At 42.4% G+C, this 19086-nt stretch overlaps 1 protein-coding gene across 2 annotated transcripts in view; it reads left to right on the top strand.

Moving 5' to 3' along the window:
- The window catches only part of slc38a3b (solute carrier family 38 member 3b), a 43371-nt gene that overhangs the window by 6716 nt on the left and 17569 nt on the right, over positions 1–19086 (top strand). The window contains exons 2-7 of one of the 2 annotated variants that reach the window (XM_079509190.1): positions 6888–7017; positions 8110–8130; positions 9238–9319; positions 9425–9540; positions 15257–15330; positions 16089–16181. In XM_079509190.1, coding sequence (XP_079365316.1) covers positions 6911–7017; positions 8110–8130; positions 9238–9319; positions 9425–9540; positions 15257–15330; positions 16089–16181 — 493 coding nt within the window. In that variant the 5' untranslated portion in view covers positions 6888–6910. The remainder of the gene's footprint in view (positions 1–6887; positions 7018–8109; positions 8131–9237; positions 9320–9424; positions 9541–15256; positions 15331–16088; positions 16182–19086) is intronic. The other variant, XM_079509191.1, reaches the window with a different exon arrangement.

Genomic DNA, 19086 nt, shown 5'->3' with positions numbered 1-19086 from the left:
GCTTTAGACTCATGTATTAGCTTACAACACACAACCCAAGAAGTATACGAACAGCCCCTAGCTGTCAGGCACTGGACCAGCCAGCAAAGATGTAGCCTGGCTAATAAGCCAGACTAATATCACACAACACTGTCGCGGGAAGGCAATTTTGTTTTTGCCAACGGCTGATTCGGTCTGGCTTATTAGCCAGGCTAGCAAAGATGGCCCTTCCGCCTGCCATCCCTCCCCCAAACGTGTTTGCATAGAATAGAGGCTCGGCCTAGTCGCATGCACCGCGGTGCATTCGAACCCCTATGCTCTGCGGTGCTGGTACTTTTCCTCTGTACCACCCAAGCCCCAAGTTTGTGTCAATCCTACAGATTCATTATGTTAACTAAGTGTAAAAATGTGTATCCATGATCATCACTAATTATATTGGAGAGCGCAGCAGGCATGTATATGATTATGTATGTGGTACTTTACAGTAGCTTAGAGACATTAACTCTGATGTTAGTGTAGTTATTTTTAGATGTACTGTTACTGAATGATTTATTACTTACCTGCATGTCCCGTTTTGAACTGCATGTGAATGTTTTTACAGTTAATGGTTTAAATACACAACACAATTGATTAGGTTTCACATCAAACTCTTTTTGTCTAGTCTTTAACTTTAAACACAGTGGTTAACTTGAAACAAGCATGGGCTTCATCTTGGTAGCTTACATGAGTGATTCTGAACCTTTAAGTCCCCCCAGTTTGATATGGATAAGGCCATGGCCCCCCATTTGATTTACATCTGGGAACCCAATCTATATACTGTATGGTTAAATCCTCAACTCTGAGAGTATACAAATGGAACCAGATTGACCCCTTAGGGGGTCCACTTGGTTCCTAACAATCAATCATGTAGCTGTGGGGGGGGGGGGGTAGGAACCCCCTCAAGGACCCCCTGGTCGAGAACGTACAGGCACCCATTTCACCTATTGTGACAACTACTGTATTCCAAAATCTTCAAATGCTATGCTATGCAATGTCTATGCGATTGGAAGTTGTCAATGACAGTTGACAGTTGTCAACAGTGGTCACAACTTCCATTTATGCTAAGCAGCAAGCTATATGCGTAGACTAATTCGATTTACAGCAGAACAAATATACGCGACTGCAATGACGAAACGGAAGTGGGGCGAGCCAAGCGGTGGACATTTGCTGCAGTTCGCCTTTCCTCCGCTTCCTGTATGACGGGAGCATTTGAAAATGGTGAGTCAACAGTCTGTGTCGAGAGACTACATGGTGTTCTCTCTAAATAGGGAGTTAAGGTTGGGCGATATAGCAAAATTATCCTATCGCCCATCGCCTGGCCAAAAATCGTCGATGGACGATATATTTGTGCAATGTGATTAGTTTACAGCGGGTCACGAGTCGAAAAAAAGACAGATCCACAAGCTCTCAATGCGTCGCGACAGTGGCGGTCCGTGCTGAAATGAACTAGGCCTTCTACAATCTAGAAACCGTCCGGGACGGTCGCGGAACGGCCGCGTGCGTGCGTGAACCCCCCCCCCCCCCCCCCACACACACACACACACACGAACAATAAACAACCTGTCACCAGGGGACTAAACAGCACACACGCAGAAGTGGGCACTGCCGCACTGAGTTTGAGAGAGACTCGGCCAGTGAGCACCAGCCACAAGTTCACAACAACCATAGCGCCAGCGCCCAGCCGGCCCGGGTCCATCGGTCCCAGCCAGAGTGAGAGTGAGCGGACTGAACTTCCCCTGATGCTGTTGCTGGGACTCTGGGAGCATACCATTATAACGAGGAGGGGGTTTCCAGAAAAGAATTGCCCGATATTGGGTTTAAACGTGTTTCAACTGGTCAGCCAAATGCGATATCGGCAAATAAGTGATATTACACTAATTGTAAATATGCTCTAGAGGTAATTGTTTATCCCCCCAATTTGGCCCAAATCACTAAGGCTAATTTGACCTTTGGGATACACAAATAAGTTGGTGTGTCCAAAAATGTACTGCACTTTGGCTTTGTAGGGCAGTATAGCTGTCTGATTTCTTTTTAAAGCTGTAGTGGTGATCTATTACCCTCTCTAGCTGTCTGAATAGCGGCAGCAAATGATCTGGCAGAAGGGACACTTTGGAAACAATTAGGCCGCTGTATGCTGCTGTATGCTGCTCTTCTCCCCGGAAACCGATCATAATACACCATTGTTCTTTACCACTCAGTACTGTATGGCTCTGAGATCACACTGGGAAATGGTAAAGTGGCCATCATTGTCACCGGGGTGACCAGTGAATTGGTGCTATACAAAAGAAGAAAGAGTAAAAGAAAATCACACCCGTGTGAAGTGAGTGTTGCAACTCCGTGTGGGGTCCCCGGAAGTTCCAGACCCACAGGATCACAGCCAGGGTGCCAGCCCGGTTCCGGCGAGCCGCCCCACGTCCGAAATGGTAGAGAAATGAGAGAGTTACCATGTGGGGGTCTCTGGGGGGGCCCGGGGAGTCCCCAGAACATCCAGACCCCCAGAAACGTGTCCAGGGGGCCGGGCCGATTCCGGCGAGCCGTCCCAAGTCCGAAACGGTTGAGAAATGACAGAGTTACCGTGTGGGGGTCCCTCTACTGTACTGTACTGTACTGTACTGTACTGTACTGTACTGTACTGTACTGTACTGTACTGTACTGTACTGTACTGTACTGGCACACCCGACATCATCATATATACAGTTAATATGTGTGTGTTTTTTGTGTGTGCGTTAGGTTGCCACAGGTGTTGAAAAACAACCATGCTATTTTCGTGCTCATACCCAGGCACCCAGGCAGTGACCCAGGCACTCAGCCACCCAGCCAGCCACACACATAGCTCCGTAACCACTCAAAAAGAAAATCAAACTTTTAACTTAAATCAGGGGTTCCCAAACGTGTTTCACCTCCATACCTAAAAGATACATTTTGTGTCACCCCAGGACCCAAACTTACAAAACTGCATTATGAATTAATCACATAGGCCTTTACGGGCACCCACCATCCACAGATCCACTATGTTTACAAAACACTGTCCTAAATCTTTTATCCTTCACTCCTTACCACCACACTATGTCCTCATCAAACCCTTCCCTGCTGTTCTTTAGTGGGGGAAGTCCCTGTTGGGATGTATCATTATAGCATTAACCTAATTACTGTTTTATAAACCAGAACTTTCTCTGTAATTCAGGGCTTCCTTGTTATGAGGGGCTGCTTCTTGTTTTGTTTTATCACCTAGTTTTGTTTGATTCACAGATTTGTTGGGGTGGGGGGGGGGGGGGGGGGTCATTGGTCTGTAACAAAGTACATATTCTTGAATATGTGTATTTTATTTTTTATATATTTTTTTACATTTTTTAAGGTTATGACTTTCTCTCCACTAAAACTCCAATACTAGCTCTGTGGTCTTGGTCATACCAAAGACTATGGTACCCATTGCCTCCCTGCATGCTTGGCACTCAGAACCAAGGGTTGTATTGGGTGAGTCCCTGCGACATAGTAGCATCATATCCAGGGGGTGTAGTTTTACATCATGGCTACTTGTACAGTACAGTACATCAAGCTATACCTCACGCTACAGAAACAGGAGATAGGTTCATGCCCTATGGACCACATGGCTTGGAACCCTTGGTTCCCGGGGCTGCCTACTTATTTCTAGGAAGGGACCACCTGGACTCAAACTTAGAAAAATACATAATGAATTAACTACTTGAGCCCTATTTCAAAATCAGTGTAAATCAGGGATCTAGAAGACTATGGTCTTGCATTGATATTAATAGAAAATATACTACGTTTGAGTATTTTTAAAAGCAAGTACTCCAGTACTTTAAATCAAGTACAAGTTTGATCGAGCAATTTTCGCTTGTGCTTGAGTAATATTTGACCAGGAGTATCTACAGTTTGACTCAAGTACTGAGGTTAAGAGTACTTTGTCCGCCACTGGTCTGTAGGCTTGTGCCATAACTGTCATTACCCATAAAACACAGCAATCAAACAAACAAAAGTCATCATAGGGTGGTCTCACCTTGACCTTTGACACTTGGGCTTCAGACTTGTTTGCTTTGCTCGGTAATGAAGTTCTGGCAAACAGCAACATTGTCATGTCATCCTGTGCTTTATCTCAGCTCAGTCATTCATAAATGTGGCATTCATGTCTGTGTGTCAAATGCTATTTTAGTGAATGAAGAGAGTGAGAGAGTTCACAGGTAGGGTGTAGGGAGTGACTGTGTAAATACACAACTAGAGGCGTCGTAACTACACATTTATTGTGATTCAGATGAGCAAAGTCACAGTAGGGCTCAACCCTGCAAAGATATGTGCATCATGCATTGTGAGATTTTGTGAAAGTCGAGGATAAATGAAACCACATACAGGATGAACTGATTAACTGAAGCAATTGAAGGTTTTTTATTGCAGTTTTCCAGTACCATAAGAGCTTCTGTGGAGTTACGGATTCCTTACCTCTTCTGAAGAAGTTCAATTGAAATGATGAGGAAATGATACTGTGATGTACATTTTGTTTCTGTACTGCTCAGCCCTACATCTTTGTCACCTCTCATTTATTTGAGCAATTGCAATTATTTTGTATAATCATTAGAATAATAAGAACTGCAGAAATGTCATTTCCATCCATTTTAAATTAGTTATGGTAACAACTGATGAGGTACTTAAGAAACTGAGTGCCCTCCAACCCCACAAGGCCACTGGCCATGACAATATTCCCTCCAAATTTCTCAGAGACTCAGCCATCTCTATAGCTCCAATCATCACCCACATAGTAAACCTCTCCATCAAACAGGGACAGGTCCCCCTAGATTTCAAACTGGCCAAAGTAACCCCCCTGCACAAGAAAGGGAGTAAATTAGACCCTGGCAACTACCGCCCTATTTCTATTCTAAGCTCCATCTCGAAAGTGATGGAAAAAATAGTCTATGAACAGGTTGAAAAGTATCTTGCCACCAATAAATTACTGTACGAGTTCCAATCTGGCTTCAGAACATCCCACTCCACTGACACATGCCTTCTCTATTTGAGCGACCACATCAAACAAGAGGTGGACGCTGGCAAATACTGCGGCATGGTCATGCTGGACCTCCAAAAGGCTTTTGACACAGTGAACCACTCCATACTGGTTAACAAGCTAAAAGCAATTGGTTTCGATAGCACATCAGCGAGCTGGATGCAATCCTACCTGGAGGGGAGAGAACAGATGGTGGAAGTGAACGGAACACTGTCCCCCCCCCTCCCAGTGAGCTGTGGCGTTCCACAAGGAAGCATACTAGGGCCTCTACTGTTCCTAATATATGTTAACGACATGACTTCAGCTTGTGACTGCAACTTGTTCCTGTTCGCAGATGACTCGGCACTGCTGGTCTCGGACAGGGACAAACTGCAGGTTGAAAATGCCCTCAGCTCTGAACTCGGTAGAATCTGCACCTGGCTCGCTGATAACAAACTATCTTTACACCTGGGAAAAACTGAATCCATTCTCTTTGGATCTAATAGTAATCTCAGCAAGGCAAATGGCTTCTTGGTTAGAGTGGGTGACAATGTTATCACACGTAAAGATGAAATTACCTACCTAGGTTCCATCCTGGAGGCTAATCTTTCCGGTGATAAAATGGCCACCAACGTAATCAAAAAAGTCAACCAAAGAACAAGATTCCTTTACAGGATCTCCTCACTGGTCGACAAAAACACCTTGAAGACCTTAACAGGAGCCCTTGTACAAGGCTTCTTTGTCTATGCATGCACCTCCTGGTACCACAGCACCTCAAAGGCCCTTAAAACTAGGCTCCAGACCTCCCAAAACAAACTGGTCAGGCTCCTACTTGGCCTCACCCCCCGAACCCACCTCACCCCTGCCCACTTTGACAGACTGGCATGGCTTAGGGTCGGCGACAGAGTACAGCATCTTGCAATGGGTCTGGTCCACAAGATTCGATACTCCACCAAGATACCCATGTACCTGTGTAGATACTTCCTTAATGTTAACGAAGTCCACACCCACAACACCAGAGGGAGTGCAACGAATCATGTTCAACCCAGATTCAGCACAAACAAGGGACTAAATTCTTTTCGCTCCTATGCCACCAAAATGTGGAACGCCCTACCAACAGTCATTAAGACATGCGAATCCCTTGACTCCTTCAAAACCGCTCTCAAAGGGCACCTACGGATGGCTGCAATTCGAAACTGGCCCCCGTAAAATCTGAATCCCCCCCCCACCGCCCCCCCCTTTTTTCCCTCACTGTATATGTTTCTTTTCCCTTTTTACCTCCATTATGATGAATTCCTGTACTGTTCTTTGTCTATATAGAAGTGTCTATTTGTACGTCTCTAAATGTTTTGATGATTTGAACATGGTGGACCCTGTTGTAAACAAGTGTAATGCTTAATTGGGTCGTCCACTCACAGTTAACAGCCTTTGTATTGAGTTTGTGCTTGAAATGTACTGTAATTCTGCAAACTGTTAATAACATTTTCAATCAATCAATCAATCACATTATGACACATTGGGCAGTATTATGCGTGTCTTAAGTACCAGGTCTTATTACTTAACTTAAGACCTGGAGGCGTGATCAATGCCATTTGGCTATTCTGAGTGGCCAAACAGCATTGACCACGCCTCCAGGTCTTAAGTTAAGTCATAAGACCTGGTACTTAAGACACGCATAATACTGCCCATTGTGACTTTGTAGCTTGTTGCCTGTTTTTTATTTTAATTATTCTTACAGACCATTGTCAGTCATTTCCTTGTATATGTCAGTAATAGGCTTTGCCTAAATGTATGTAATTTATGTGTTCCAAAGTTTAATGCCAATAACCATCAGCTATAATTTCATGATCGTGACAGCCCTACTCTCTCACCCTAGAGATACGCAAGACAGCTGTGACCATGGAGCCCGCCCAATCAGAAATGAGCATCTTAACCAATGGGAAAAGACACGATTCATTGGATGACTCCTGCGTACCAATGAAGAGCAGCCTGCCGGAGGACGATCAGTGAGTGTTACCATGACAACAAACACACGCTGAGCTATACAGGCGATAGCATTTTAACACAGCATGTACTGTAGCATGTAGCCATGATTGTCATAACGCAGACCTCGCATAATTGGCTCTATGCACAGCAGCCATATTGGAAAGAAATTGGACCTCTTCTTTGCTTCCTTCATAGGTGTTATCAATGGCAGCCTACTAATGAAAGGCTCTGTTCCATTCTGGTCAAACAGAGTCAGTGTGCTGCTGATATTGTGCATGTTGGCTCAGTGGAAATACTTCTACAGCAGTCACTGAGTGGGTCTCAAATTGGGGTCCAGGGACCCTCTTGGTTCTTTGAGTGGGGTTCCAAATAGCCCCTTAAGGGTGTGTTACTCGTACAAAATGACCCGTAAGGGTCTATTTCGTTCCATTATGTACATTCTCAGATTCATGGGGGTCCTTGTCTGAAATTAAAAGGCCTGAGAACCTCTAGGCGGCATAATGGAACAGGGCTTTCATTAGTATCATTGGTAATACCCCTATGAAGGAAATGGAATAGGCTGCTGTGCATTAAGTAGCCTATTCTGTATCGGACACTGAAGGTATGCAGTGTCTGTGTCACCTTCAGTTGGTATTTACTGCACTTCAATCGACACTCATGTGGATCATTATTTATTCAAAGATATTACAGCCATGCCCACTGGTGGAAAGTACTCAAGTACTGTACTTGAGATACCTCAAGTACTTGAGTTATGTACTTTTACTATACTTGAGTATATCCAGTTCTTGATACCTTTCTAATCCAGTACTCCACTACATGGCAGAGACAAATATTACTTTTACTTTTTAACTCACTTCATTTATTTGACAGCTTTAGTTACTTTGCAGATTTAAATTATTAACAAAACATATGTTCACAATCGTTTCAAGCATGTCATGTTTGCCTTTCTTGTGATAAATGCTCATATAGTCATTAATAATGATTAGGATAATAGATATTAGCATGACGTACAGTATGATTGTTTCCTGCCTGGATAATGTTTGTGTTTCTAACTGCATGTTTTTTGTCTTTGACTCAACCGATGCTTGACCGGATACTTTCTTGCCATACAGCAATGGCACTCAAACAGTCAGGTATGTTTCTAAATATCTCAACCAACGGGTTGTTGTCTGCATCCTAAATCAAATGTAATCTGCTAACATTTTAATTTATACCAGTGGTCCTCAAAGTGGGTTAGGGTTAGGTTCCAGGGGGACCTTTATACTTATATAAGAGAGTGTACACTCTGTGTCCTATTATGCCTTGAGTCATGACTAATCTTATTAAGCATTTTTTATTATTTTGAAAAACATTTTAAAATAGTGAAAATAATATGTTTTTCAAAATAATAAAAATGCCTAAATAAGATTAATCATAAGGCATAAGACACCGCGCAGAGTAGGGCCCTCTGAGTTTATGGGGCACCGTGGCCAAATGCATACCAAACTGGGTCTTATTGAAATTAAGAAGTTTGCTAACCAGTGTAAGTTGTGTAACCACTGATGTATAACGTATATGGTGGTATTACAGCTGCTATCCACAGCTTTTTGAGGGGCGCTAGCGCCTCCTATGCCCAGCTTTGTGTGTCTGTGTGTACCACATTTGTGATGATTTGATTGGCTGAGCACGGAATGTGATGCTGTATGATGATAAGAGCGCCCCTCTCTTCACACATGTCAGAGTATGATTTTTTGTAATCTGTATGTCTATACAATATAACACAAATGCAGTGCTTGCTTGTACTTGGTCTGTCTGCTCTTCCATTGAGACATGATCCTGTAGTCAGGACCACTGCTGGTTGACAAGTGGTAGGACATAGAAGATACGGATTGTGGGTTTAAGATTATGGGAAAGTAAATTGGTAAATGGTGCATTTATATAACACCTTAGGTGCTTTACATTGTGCATTACATTCACCCATTCACACACACATTCATGGCGGAGGAAACCATAAGGCACCAACCTGCACATCGGGAGCAATTAGGGGTTCAGCGTCTTGCACAAGGACACTTCGACACTAACTCTGGGGTAGCCCGGGATCGAACTGAGAACCTCACGGTTCCACGGTCCATGGACCACCTGTTGAAAACCCATGAATTAGAGTGAATACAGTTCTACAGCTTATAGAACAGTATGTCAACAATAGTCCAAGTTGGTTTAAGGGAGCATCTAGTAACATCACTTTTCCATGTGTTCTCTAGATTCGATGATGCAGATGGAATGCTGGAGTGTACAGAGTTCTTACCCAGTGCAGATGGAAAGAAACCCATTCGCTTCACAGATGTGAGTGACCAGTATTCATACAGACAATCACCAAGTGCTTGTGGGTTGAAGTGCTTTGAAGTATGTGTATGTGTCTTATTTTTTATTTTATTTATTTTCTTCCAGTTTGAGGGCAAAACCTCTTTCGGTATGTCTGTGTTCAACCTGGGGAATGCTATTATGGGCAGTGGAATCCTGGGATTAGCCTACGCCATGGCCAACACTGGTATCCTCCTCTTCTTGTAAGTCAAACACTCATAGCAGGTAAACATCAAACCTAGCACCTGTCTAAATAACATAAACGGACTACCATCTAAGTAATATCCTCAGCATCTGTGGAAGAGCAAGTAACATACATTAGTCTAAATAACAAGAAAACAACATAACTAGCATCAATCTAAATACGCAGCAAAGGAGTGCTAGGACCCCCTGGGGTCCTTGAGGTAGTTCCAAGGACACTTAACAGGTCAATTTGGTTCCATTTGTACACTCGCAGAGTTAAATTAACACCGAAGATCTTACAGTCATAAATGGAGAGTGACATTACATTATGGCATGTGTGTGCATCACATGTACCCTATGTAAGGGTCTAACACTTTAGCCTGCAACAGGTTTGTCACCGGTTGCCTTTGTCGGCCGTCCAAATAAACACAAATACAATCCAGGCGATTTGTTGGCGGAGATGGGCGGAGTTATCCGATCCTCTGGCTATGTGAGACTACTTTGGGGCTATAGCATGAACGGCAGGCATACTAACTGCGAAATAACCACAGGGTGGAATATGTTAAATACAATGGTCAGAGGAGAGTTGAAAATAGAAACAACCTTTATTGTAGCACTGTGACGTCCTAAGAATTCTTTCCCAGTTGCTGCTATGGAGTGCTTTGATGGGGTGATTAGTCTCACTCAGGGGAAGGGCTAGGTGATAACTGGTCCTAGTAACATGACACATCCTGTACCATGATCAATGTTGCCAGATTTTACGAGAGAAACAAGCAGACAGGTCTATGAAAACAAGCCCAAATAGATGCATGATCATGGCCACATGATCATGCACACAGGGGGTCACCAGCTAAATGAGTTAATATAGTATCAAGATCAGGTTTTAGCACTTTAAACCTATAGGCCTATTACATCTGCTATGTTCAAAAAGTCTTGAATATATTTATTTTTATATTTGGAATATGTTTTAACAACACAAATCTTGCATGGCACAAAATATTTTCGAATGGGGTCTGCAGACACATAAATTAATTTGGAGGTCCTTGAAAACAAACGCAACACGTACCAATATTTACAACGAGTCGTTTATAATAAGCAGGTATGGCAACACTGACCATGATATACCTAACTCTCATCACCCCCTCCAGCCCCTCTGCCCCCCCTCCTTGTGGCATTTAGGACCCAGAAAGGCCTTAGCCCAGAATAGCCCCACCTCACTCCAGACTGTGGCCCCTGCTAGGTTTGTGTTGCTTCCAGGATCAGGATCGGTATCAGCCTCGGCCCTCTCTGCCACAGTGCCTGGGAACAGGAAGAATTCACTTCCAGTTGGCTCCATGCCAGAGATTCTTAAAGGCTTTAACGTTAGAGATTTGAGTCTATAGGTATCCTGGCAGTGGCCGTCCTGATCATGTGGGTTCACAGATGTTCCCAGGATGGCCAATGCCAGGCTAGTCTAATAGGGTCGTCTACACCATGAACGGTAACTATAATGATAACTATGAATATGTTGCTTTAAATATTGATATTGTACTAGTTCACTGTGCAGGAGGATGCTAAACGCACACCAGTCTTAGTAGTGGTGCCAGCTCACGGCAGAAACATCTAAAGAGTTAAGTCTTAAAAAGACAAAAGAGTGACACACTGATAGCCAAAGTGCCGATTATTTATTAGGATGCAGAGTAGGAACCAACGTTTCGGCAGGTACAACTGCCTTCTTCAGGGTATGGTACTAGTTCACACCACAACTTATAACGACAAGTCGACGGCTGTGGTGAACAATATCGTTGTGATCACATTCAGAAACCCTGACAGCAAATCAGATCAGAATTGTGTTGCTCTCTGGACAAAATCTGTTTATCAATTTTTATTTAACTTTCTATGCTTTTTCATAAATTAATGCCCTACTTTGTCATACTGCAATGTCACACAAAAGTAGCAAAAATACTCGATCTACAAGACATCGCTGCGTTTTGAGCTTGTAGTTCGGCTATTTTAGAATAGTGTTGGGCGGCCTTCCTCTCCTGATAAATATCGAAGTCACATGTATAAACATAAACAACATTGTAATATGTAATATATGTGTGGCCCTCATATGTAAGAGCACACAATGACTATTCTAGGGCTCATCATTGTACCAATTGCGTATTCAGCTGATTCCCAAAGAGGCACAGCAATAACCTTCTAATGAGAACGTTGGTGCCTTGCAGAATATTCTGCAAGTCAGGACCCATTGAATAGCATTTCTCTGTGATTCAGTGGGGCTGATAGGGCGTACACACCCACTCTGTGATATTTCATAGAGACAAAAGATATTTTTTTTCATCTCTTAAAACTCAGCACATGTTTGGAGGGTTGTGTTCCAATAACCTCTTTACCACCTACACTTGCAAGGATCCTTGGCTGTATGTATAAGGCCCTGGTTCGTTCAGCAGCAGAGAGGTCTGGGAAAGGTTGTGGGATTGGGATCCCCCTCTGACCGACCTTCTAGGAATGCTGACCAGGGCACCCAGTGCTGCGTGACCTAGCGTCCAGCCGTCCACTGCTTCTGTTGAGAGTGGACCACAAATCCACTCTTGGGGATGAAAGGGTTGTGGGAAATGTCCTTTTCACCTACACAAGTAAAGTCCTCCCTTTGGAGGTCATTTGGGTTACACTCGCTAACACTGAGGACTTTACAGTGTATGAGTAGGATTACTGACCCTAACTGGGAGGGATTTTATATGCCCTCAAGATCTCCTTTCCCTGGTTCATGATGTAGCTATGTGTTCTGTGGGCATTGTGGTGCCAGATTATACTTGCTTGTTATACTTACACTTATTGCACATAGCAGCGTCATGCCGTAAATGTTGTCACTATCTAACACCGTGATTATCAAGCATTTTCATTTCAAGGTTGCCCAGTTTGATATGCATTAGGCCATGGAACCCCTGTTTGATACAAGTTTTTTATTTCTAGCACCCCAAGCTACACTGTAAAACTCTCTGTGCTAACGTAACTCTGAGAGTGTACACTCTAACGTAACTCTGTGTCTGCAGACGTGCCTTCTCCATTCTCCGCTCTCAGTAGTTACAAATACAAATCACTGATGTTGGCCTACAAGGCAACCAAAGGCATGGCACCCCCATGCCTTCAAATCCTGATCCAACCCTACAACCCCTCCCGCTCACTCAGATCAGATAATACAGGGAAGCTGTCTGAAGTTGACTCTGAACCTTCCCTAAAACAACAACACTCCACACATGCCAGACTCTTCTCTCTCCTGGCTCCCAAACTTTGGAACAAACTCCCCATTGCAGACAAGTTTCACTCCTGATGTTCCGCCCTAATCTGAATAATCACCTCTTCAGACTTCAAATCACCTATTAGCCTGTAGCACTTGACCTAGTGTTGACTACCATGCAGACTTATGCATGGTTAGGTTAACGCATTGTCTGTGGTCCGCCTTATATGGATCTGAAACAGCACCTTTAAAAAACAACTTTTAGCCCTGAGCCGGTTGCTAGGCAACCCCTTGCTCACCGCCGCACGCACAGAACGTGCTTGCGCATGTGTAGACTACTGTTATAATTGCGTATATCTTTTCTACGTCCGAGCATAGACATGGTAACGCCCCGCCTGCCTCTTATTGGCCTACCGACACTGCCAACCTTACCAGAGTTTCCTCCGAGGTGGAAGATACATGCTGGATAGTCTGCCGCGGGGTTACTCCGTGGTGGGAAATAAATAAATAATACAAGTACGATAGGCCTATAATACAAGAGAATGACAGCTTGGCACGTGCAACGGTAACTTTTATTTTTGTAGAAGAAGCAAACAAATATTGTTTATGCCATTGGCCTGTTTATTTGTATACATTGAAACATTATTGTACTGTAAAAGGGTCTCTTTTCCCCTGATCTTTATCTTTTTTTAGTATAACAGTATTAGTTTACTATAATTAGATTAATACCTTGATCTTTATCTTTTTTAGTATAATAGTATTAGTTTACTATAATTAGATTGATACACGATAATCAACACTAACACTTTAATTTAGAACAAATCAAATCATAGTACATACATGTTCAATCAATTATTCAATCAAAGCAAACGGCACAAACAATATTAGTCTTCTACAAAAATGTAAGTTACAAGTTACTGTCACGACAATCTGATTTCAGATTTTTCGCAGCATCACGATTGAAATATGAACGTTTCTAGAGAAAGATAGCTAGCGTGAGCTAATGCTAACATTAGCCTTTTCTTCTCCCCTCATATGCCGAGACGGGAAAATGGAAGTACTTAGCAGTAATCTCCCCAATTCCGGTCCGCGCAAGGTAATAGTTTACTGAGGCAATACACTGTCTCTCTAGTTATTATAAGCCACTCTGGATAAAGAGTGTCTGCTAAATGCCTACATTGTAAAATTGTAGTAATAATCACAACCATGTCACTGTCTTCATACCCTCGCAGATACTCAGACGCTGCAACCATAATCGGTTTTAATACCATATACAGTAGGCCTTGCCAAGAAATGTAAATGCTTGCTGACCATGTGTGTGAGCTTTGAAGTTTATTTTGCTGTGGCTGGACATGGCCCTTGGTATAATGAACTGTGCCAGGCTTCATAAAGAAGTACCGGTAATCTCTTTATTAATACATATTAGGTGGAACGTAAAGCCTTTAGGATTAGTTCTATGATCAGGTAGGCCGGTAGGCCGGGCAACGTGTTAATACCCTGTACTGCAAGCTTACTGTATGGCCTCTCCTTATGAAACCCCCAGCAGAACCTATTTCTTTCCTAATGGGTTCAAAGAGCTGATTACAGTGATGTTCTTTTGTTAAAATAACTGATCCACTATTATTCAGCGCACGACACAATAAAGCAACGTAGCATATTATTAAGCAAATTGGCTTATGAGCTGTATATAAACTGAATCAATTTGCAGCTACTGCAAAATCGGGTATTGAATGACCTTTTGTCTAGTAGAATCAGAATCAAAGGTTATTATCACACCACACTATATTAACAACTTGCAAGCACTACCACATACCAGATTTCATAGAAATGGAAGCGATTTCAATGAAAGTGGAAACAACAAAGGACTATTAATTACAAATTCAAACATTTTATTCTCTATTGTAGGTGACACTAACCCAGGGGGAGCCAGGCAGGGATCGAACCAGGAACCTTCCAATAGAGATATACGCATAAATTGTGTGGCAAATCGAGTGGCAGAGCGAGTTTAACGTTGTTTAATGCAATCAGATAGGACTTTTCTGTTTGGATGTATGGGCTGTCAAGGCCAGAAAGTCGGTTTTTGCCACTCAGTAGGCGTTCTCGCATAACTTCCGGGTATGGTGACGATGTCACGTGTATAGGGATGGGTAGCGTTAGAATTTTGCGGGGGTTTGATACCGATTCCGGCTCTGCTTATCGATTCTGGTTTAATGTATTATATTTATTGTATGCACCTATGCACCTGGTGTGCATACTGTAGCCCTGCTGCCTACATGATGAGCCTATAGCCACAGTGCCTACAGTATATCTCACACTATTATATCTCCCTCTTGTGTATTATTGCTTAAATATATAATGCTGCAGGTCATATTTCACACTTTGTGTGATTGTGATCATATTATGAATTATTAAAACAAAACCAAAAACGCAGTTTTTTGTATAATGGTACAAAAAATATAATGTGCGGTAAGTATGATTTGCTGTGAAATGTTTTTCCTTTCTTTATGTCCTGGCAGGTTTCTACTGACCGCTGTGGCTGGCCTCTCCTCCTACTCCATTCACCTGCTGCTCAAAGCCTCTGGCATTGTGGGTAAGCTGTTCTATATGACTCACGCTTCAACGCCTACAGACACAAACCTCTTCACGGTTCAACACCTACAGTATCAAGTCATCTGGGTTTGGCCAGATCGACCTGACACTGTGCACACACACTCCCTGGGTGGCATTTTTCTGTTTTTTTCTTTTTCAGATTGGACTATTATAGCGCCACCAGGACCTATTTTTAATATTACATATTTTGTCCAAATATCATGCAAAACACTATGTCTATAGCTATATGATCAAGAAGGATTTGTAAGATTTTTCATATTCCATCCTGATTAATTCCAAACATTGCTGGCCCACAATTACCTACATGACCTGGAGACCTGTGCTCTGAGGAGCACTTTTTCTAGTTTATTTTGTTTATTAAAAATGATCAGCAATAGCTGACTCCTAAACGCCCCATGGCAGTGATATACAGTAAATTGTATTTAAAAAATAAAATGAGTGTGTGTGTGTGTGTGTGTGTGTGTGTGTGTGTGTGTGTGTGTGTGTGTGTGTGTGTGTGTGTGTGTGTGCGCGTGTGTGCGTGCGTGCGTGCGTGCGTGCGTGCGTGCGTGCACGATAAATAACACAGTTTGCAGTTTCCAATGTAAAACAAAAAGAAAAGAAAACCAAAATAGCTTACACAATTAGTTTGCCTTTGCATTTTCATGTAGCTATGTAACTATTAATATCTACCACTATATTATCATCATCAACATCACTATATTGTGCATATGTTGCTGTTTTGGCACCTGCCTCCAGGAATCAGAGCTTATGAAGAGCTGGGATACAGAGCCTTCGGGACACCAGGGAAAATGGCTGCTGGCATCGCTATCACACTGCAAAACATTGGAGGTGAGTCATGCAGCGAGCCACTGTCTCTGCAGGTGTTCTTCTTTGGCAGTGAAAAATCACATCATCTTATATAATATATTCGTTGCTGTCGGGTGGAAACCTCATATGTCCAAACAAAACTGTTACTTTTCAGGAAATTCATAGTAAATATATTCAATAGTAAAAATAATAGATCCACTAACTCAAAACATGTCGCAAGGCGATGCGTTTTCAGCTTATAAATCTGCTACTTTTGTGTGACACTATAGTATGACAAAGTACAGAATTAATTTAAGAAAAAACATTAAAAAGTTAATATATGGAGATTTCTGCTCGACAGCAATAATATAATATAAAACTTCCTCAAGGTAAATTCTTTCAATTTGAAACTCTGATTTACAAATAGTTCATTTAAACGTTGTAGTGATATATTTTGGTTAAAACAATAAGTTCTTCATTAACACTTTCAGGGCTTTAAATTGTTTAATCAAGGGTTCCACCGCACGTACTGTAACACGCTAAACCCGCTATTTGTTTAATGCGTTTAATTCGCCGTTTTAAAATAATTAAAAAGAAACAACGGATTTGTCCCGGACGTGGTGACGAGGCCGTAACGTTATGATGACGAAACCGGAAATCAAGTAATCCTCTGGGCTGCTAGGGCTTCTGGGAAATTGAGCCCTATGCAAGTGGACGGGCCATTTGTTTAGACTACAACATGCTGTCCATGGTGGTTTTGTTTCGCATTGTCATGGCCGCTGGTGCTTCTGATCATAACAAACCAACGGACCATTTTTCGCCGGATTTTCGTGGTTGAAAACTGCAAATACTTCAGCGTATGCTCTAAAGGTAATAAAACAATCTCAGCAGCGTAGAATATTGGATTAAATAGCGGGGAACGCGTGTTTCGCAGTAGAACTGTTAAAAATACATTTTCAGGTTGGTCAACAATTTCATCTAATCAGGAGAGAGAACCCATTTATCAGCTTCAGTTCTTCTACTGTATATTGTTCCCTTTTTTCTCTTTTTTGTTTCATTACTTCCACTTGTTCTTCCTATCCTGTGTATGAGTTTGGTCGCCCCGGATTGGATGACATTGGTGACAATCTGTTTACTCAATACTCAAGAGTGTCAGTCAGTCATTTCCATCGATTTGAGAGTGTAAAGTGGAGCAAGATTCCGCCGCCTCAATGGGACCCAAACTGGCGTGTTTGGGTACATTTTTACCCTTTCAGAGTAACACTGAGGATTTGAGTGTGTGCCATACTGGCATTAGTGAGAATTCCTGGCACTCACTGAAAACAACAAGTGTGGTCTTGCTGAGACCATCTGCCAGTGGTGGAACTGGAAAGTAACTAAGTACATTAAGTCAAGTACTGTATTTAAGATTTTGTGGTACTGTACTTTTACTTTACTGAAGGATTTGCATTGTTGATATTTAATACTTCTACTCCCACAATACATCTCATATGTACTAATACTACTAGTTATTTTGCAGATTTAGATTATTAATATAAAGCACATTTAACAATCAATTATGATATATTGTTAATCTACTCTGAGCGCTTTTACAGCAACACCCTGCAGACATAAACTCATTAAAACCTGTGAACTGCTCAGTACAACCACAGTCTGACCACTGGAGAGGTTTGGGGTTCAGTGCCTTGCTCCAGGTGGTGGTGGCCGTTCACTTCCCCCTGATTTGGCCGGTCTGGGATTTGGCCTGCCGGTCTGGGGGATTGAACCTGTTGGTTACAAACGTGCACCTCTAGCCACCGTTGCCCCAAAACATCTTACACAATCAATCAGGGATATTCAAGGTATATTACCTACTACATATATTACAATATTCATATTGAACTTTTTCCATTGATTTCATAGATAGCTTCAGAGTGATGTGTATCTGATTTCGGTATCCAGAATATGGATGTTAAAGTTCAAGTGGGTTCCTGTGTTGAAGACCCATTCAATAATTTATGGAGATGATTCACAGACACTATGAACATAAATCACATTGTTGTTGTTGGGCAGAAACCCTGTATCTCCATATATATATTTTGTAAATGAATGCCCTACTTCATCATACAGTCGCACATGTGTAACAAAGATTTAAAATTACCCATGTAACTAAAGGTTCTCGATGCATTTTTTTAGCAAGTAAGTGTGGTAAAGTGGGTTTTATTGAACCAATGAAAAGAATTACCAAGAGCTTCACCAAAATAATAACTACATGGGATCCTTTGTAACGCAGGTTCTTTTTTTCCCTTTTCCTGAAAAGTAATGTTTAAGTTTTGTACATACAAGGTTTCAACATGACATGTTTTATTAGCTTTTTCAGCCTCTTCCACAGCGAGGTCAGGTCACAAGCAGCTAAGTGGGGCTAATGATTACAAATGGATTTCACATAACATAATCTCACACAGTGAGTCATGACCTGCCCTGTTGGGGTTGTACATCACTTATGATTATAATAAATGGTTATAATGATACTGTATACATGGCAGTACATTGCCTTGCCCCCGGTGAAGACCGTCGCTCAGTGTTGAGGCACCATATAAGCCCTATGAGCCTTCAATCAGCCACTATTCCTACTAGAAATGTATTCCTTCCATACACAAACATAATAGAATATCCACACACCGTTCTTGCTGCTCCCAAAGGGAAATTACATCTCAACCTGTGTGGTTTTTGGTGGGTCTCTCTCTGTCACACACACACACACGCACGAGCGCGCGCACACACACACACACACACACACACACACACACACACACACACACACACACACACACACACACACACACGCAGTGCCCCGTTGTTGCCATAGAGTTATGTTATTTGTCCCAGCCAGCTCGTGTGGTCTGAGTCTGACACACACGCGACACATCAGCGGATGACACACACACACACACACACACACACACAC

This window comes from Electrona antarctica (genome assembly GCF_951216825.1).
Source record: "Electrona antarctica genome assembly, chromosome: 9".
NCBI classification, from domain to species: Eukaryota; Metazoa; Chordata; class Actinopteri; order Myctophiformes; family Myctophidae; genus Electrona; species Electrona antarctica.
The sequence above is the reverse complement of the archived record's forward strand: the minus strand, read 5'-3'. Positions and strand labels throughout refer to the sequence as shown.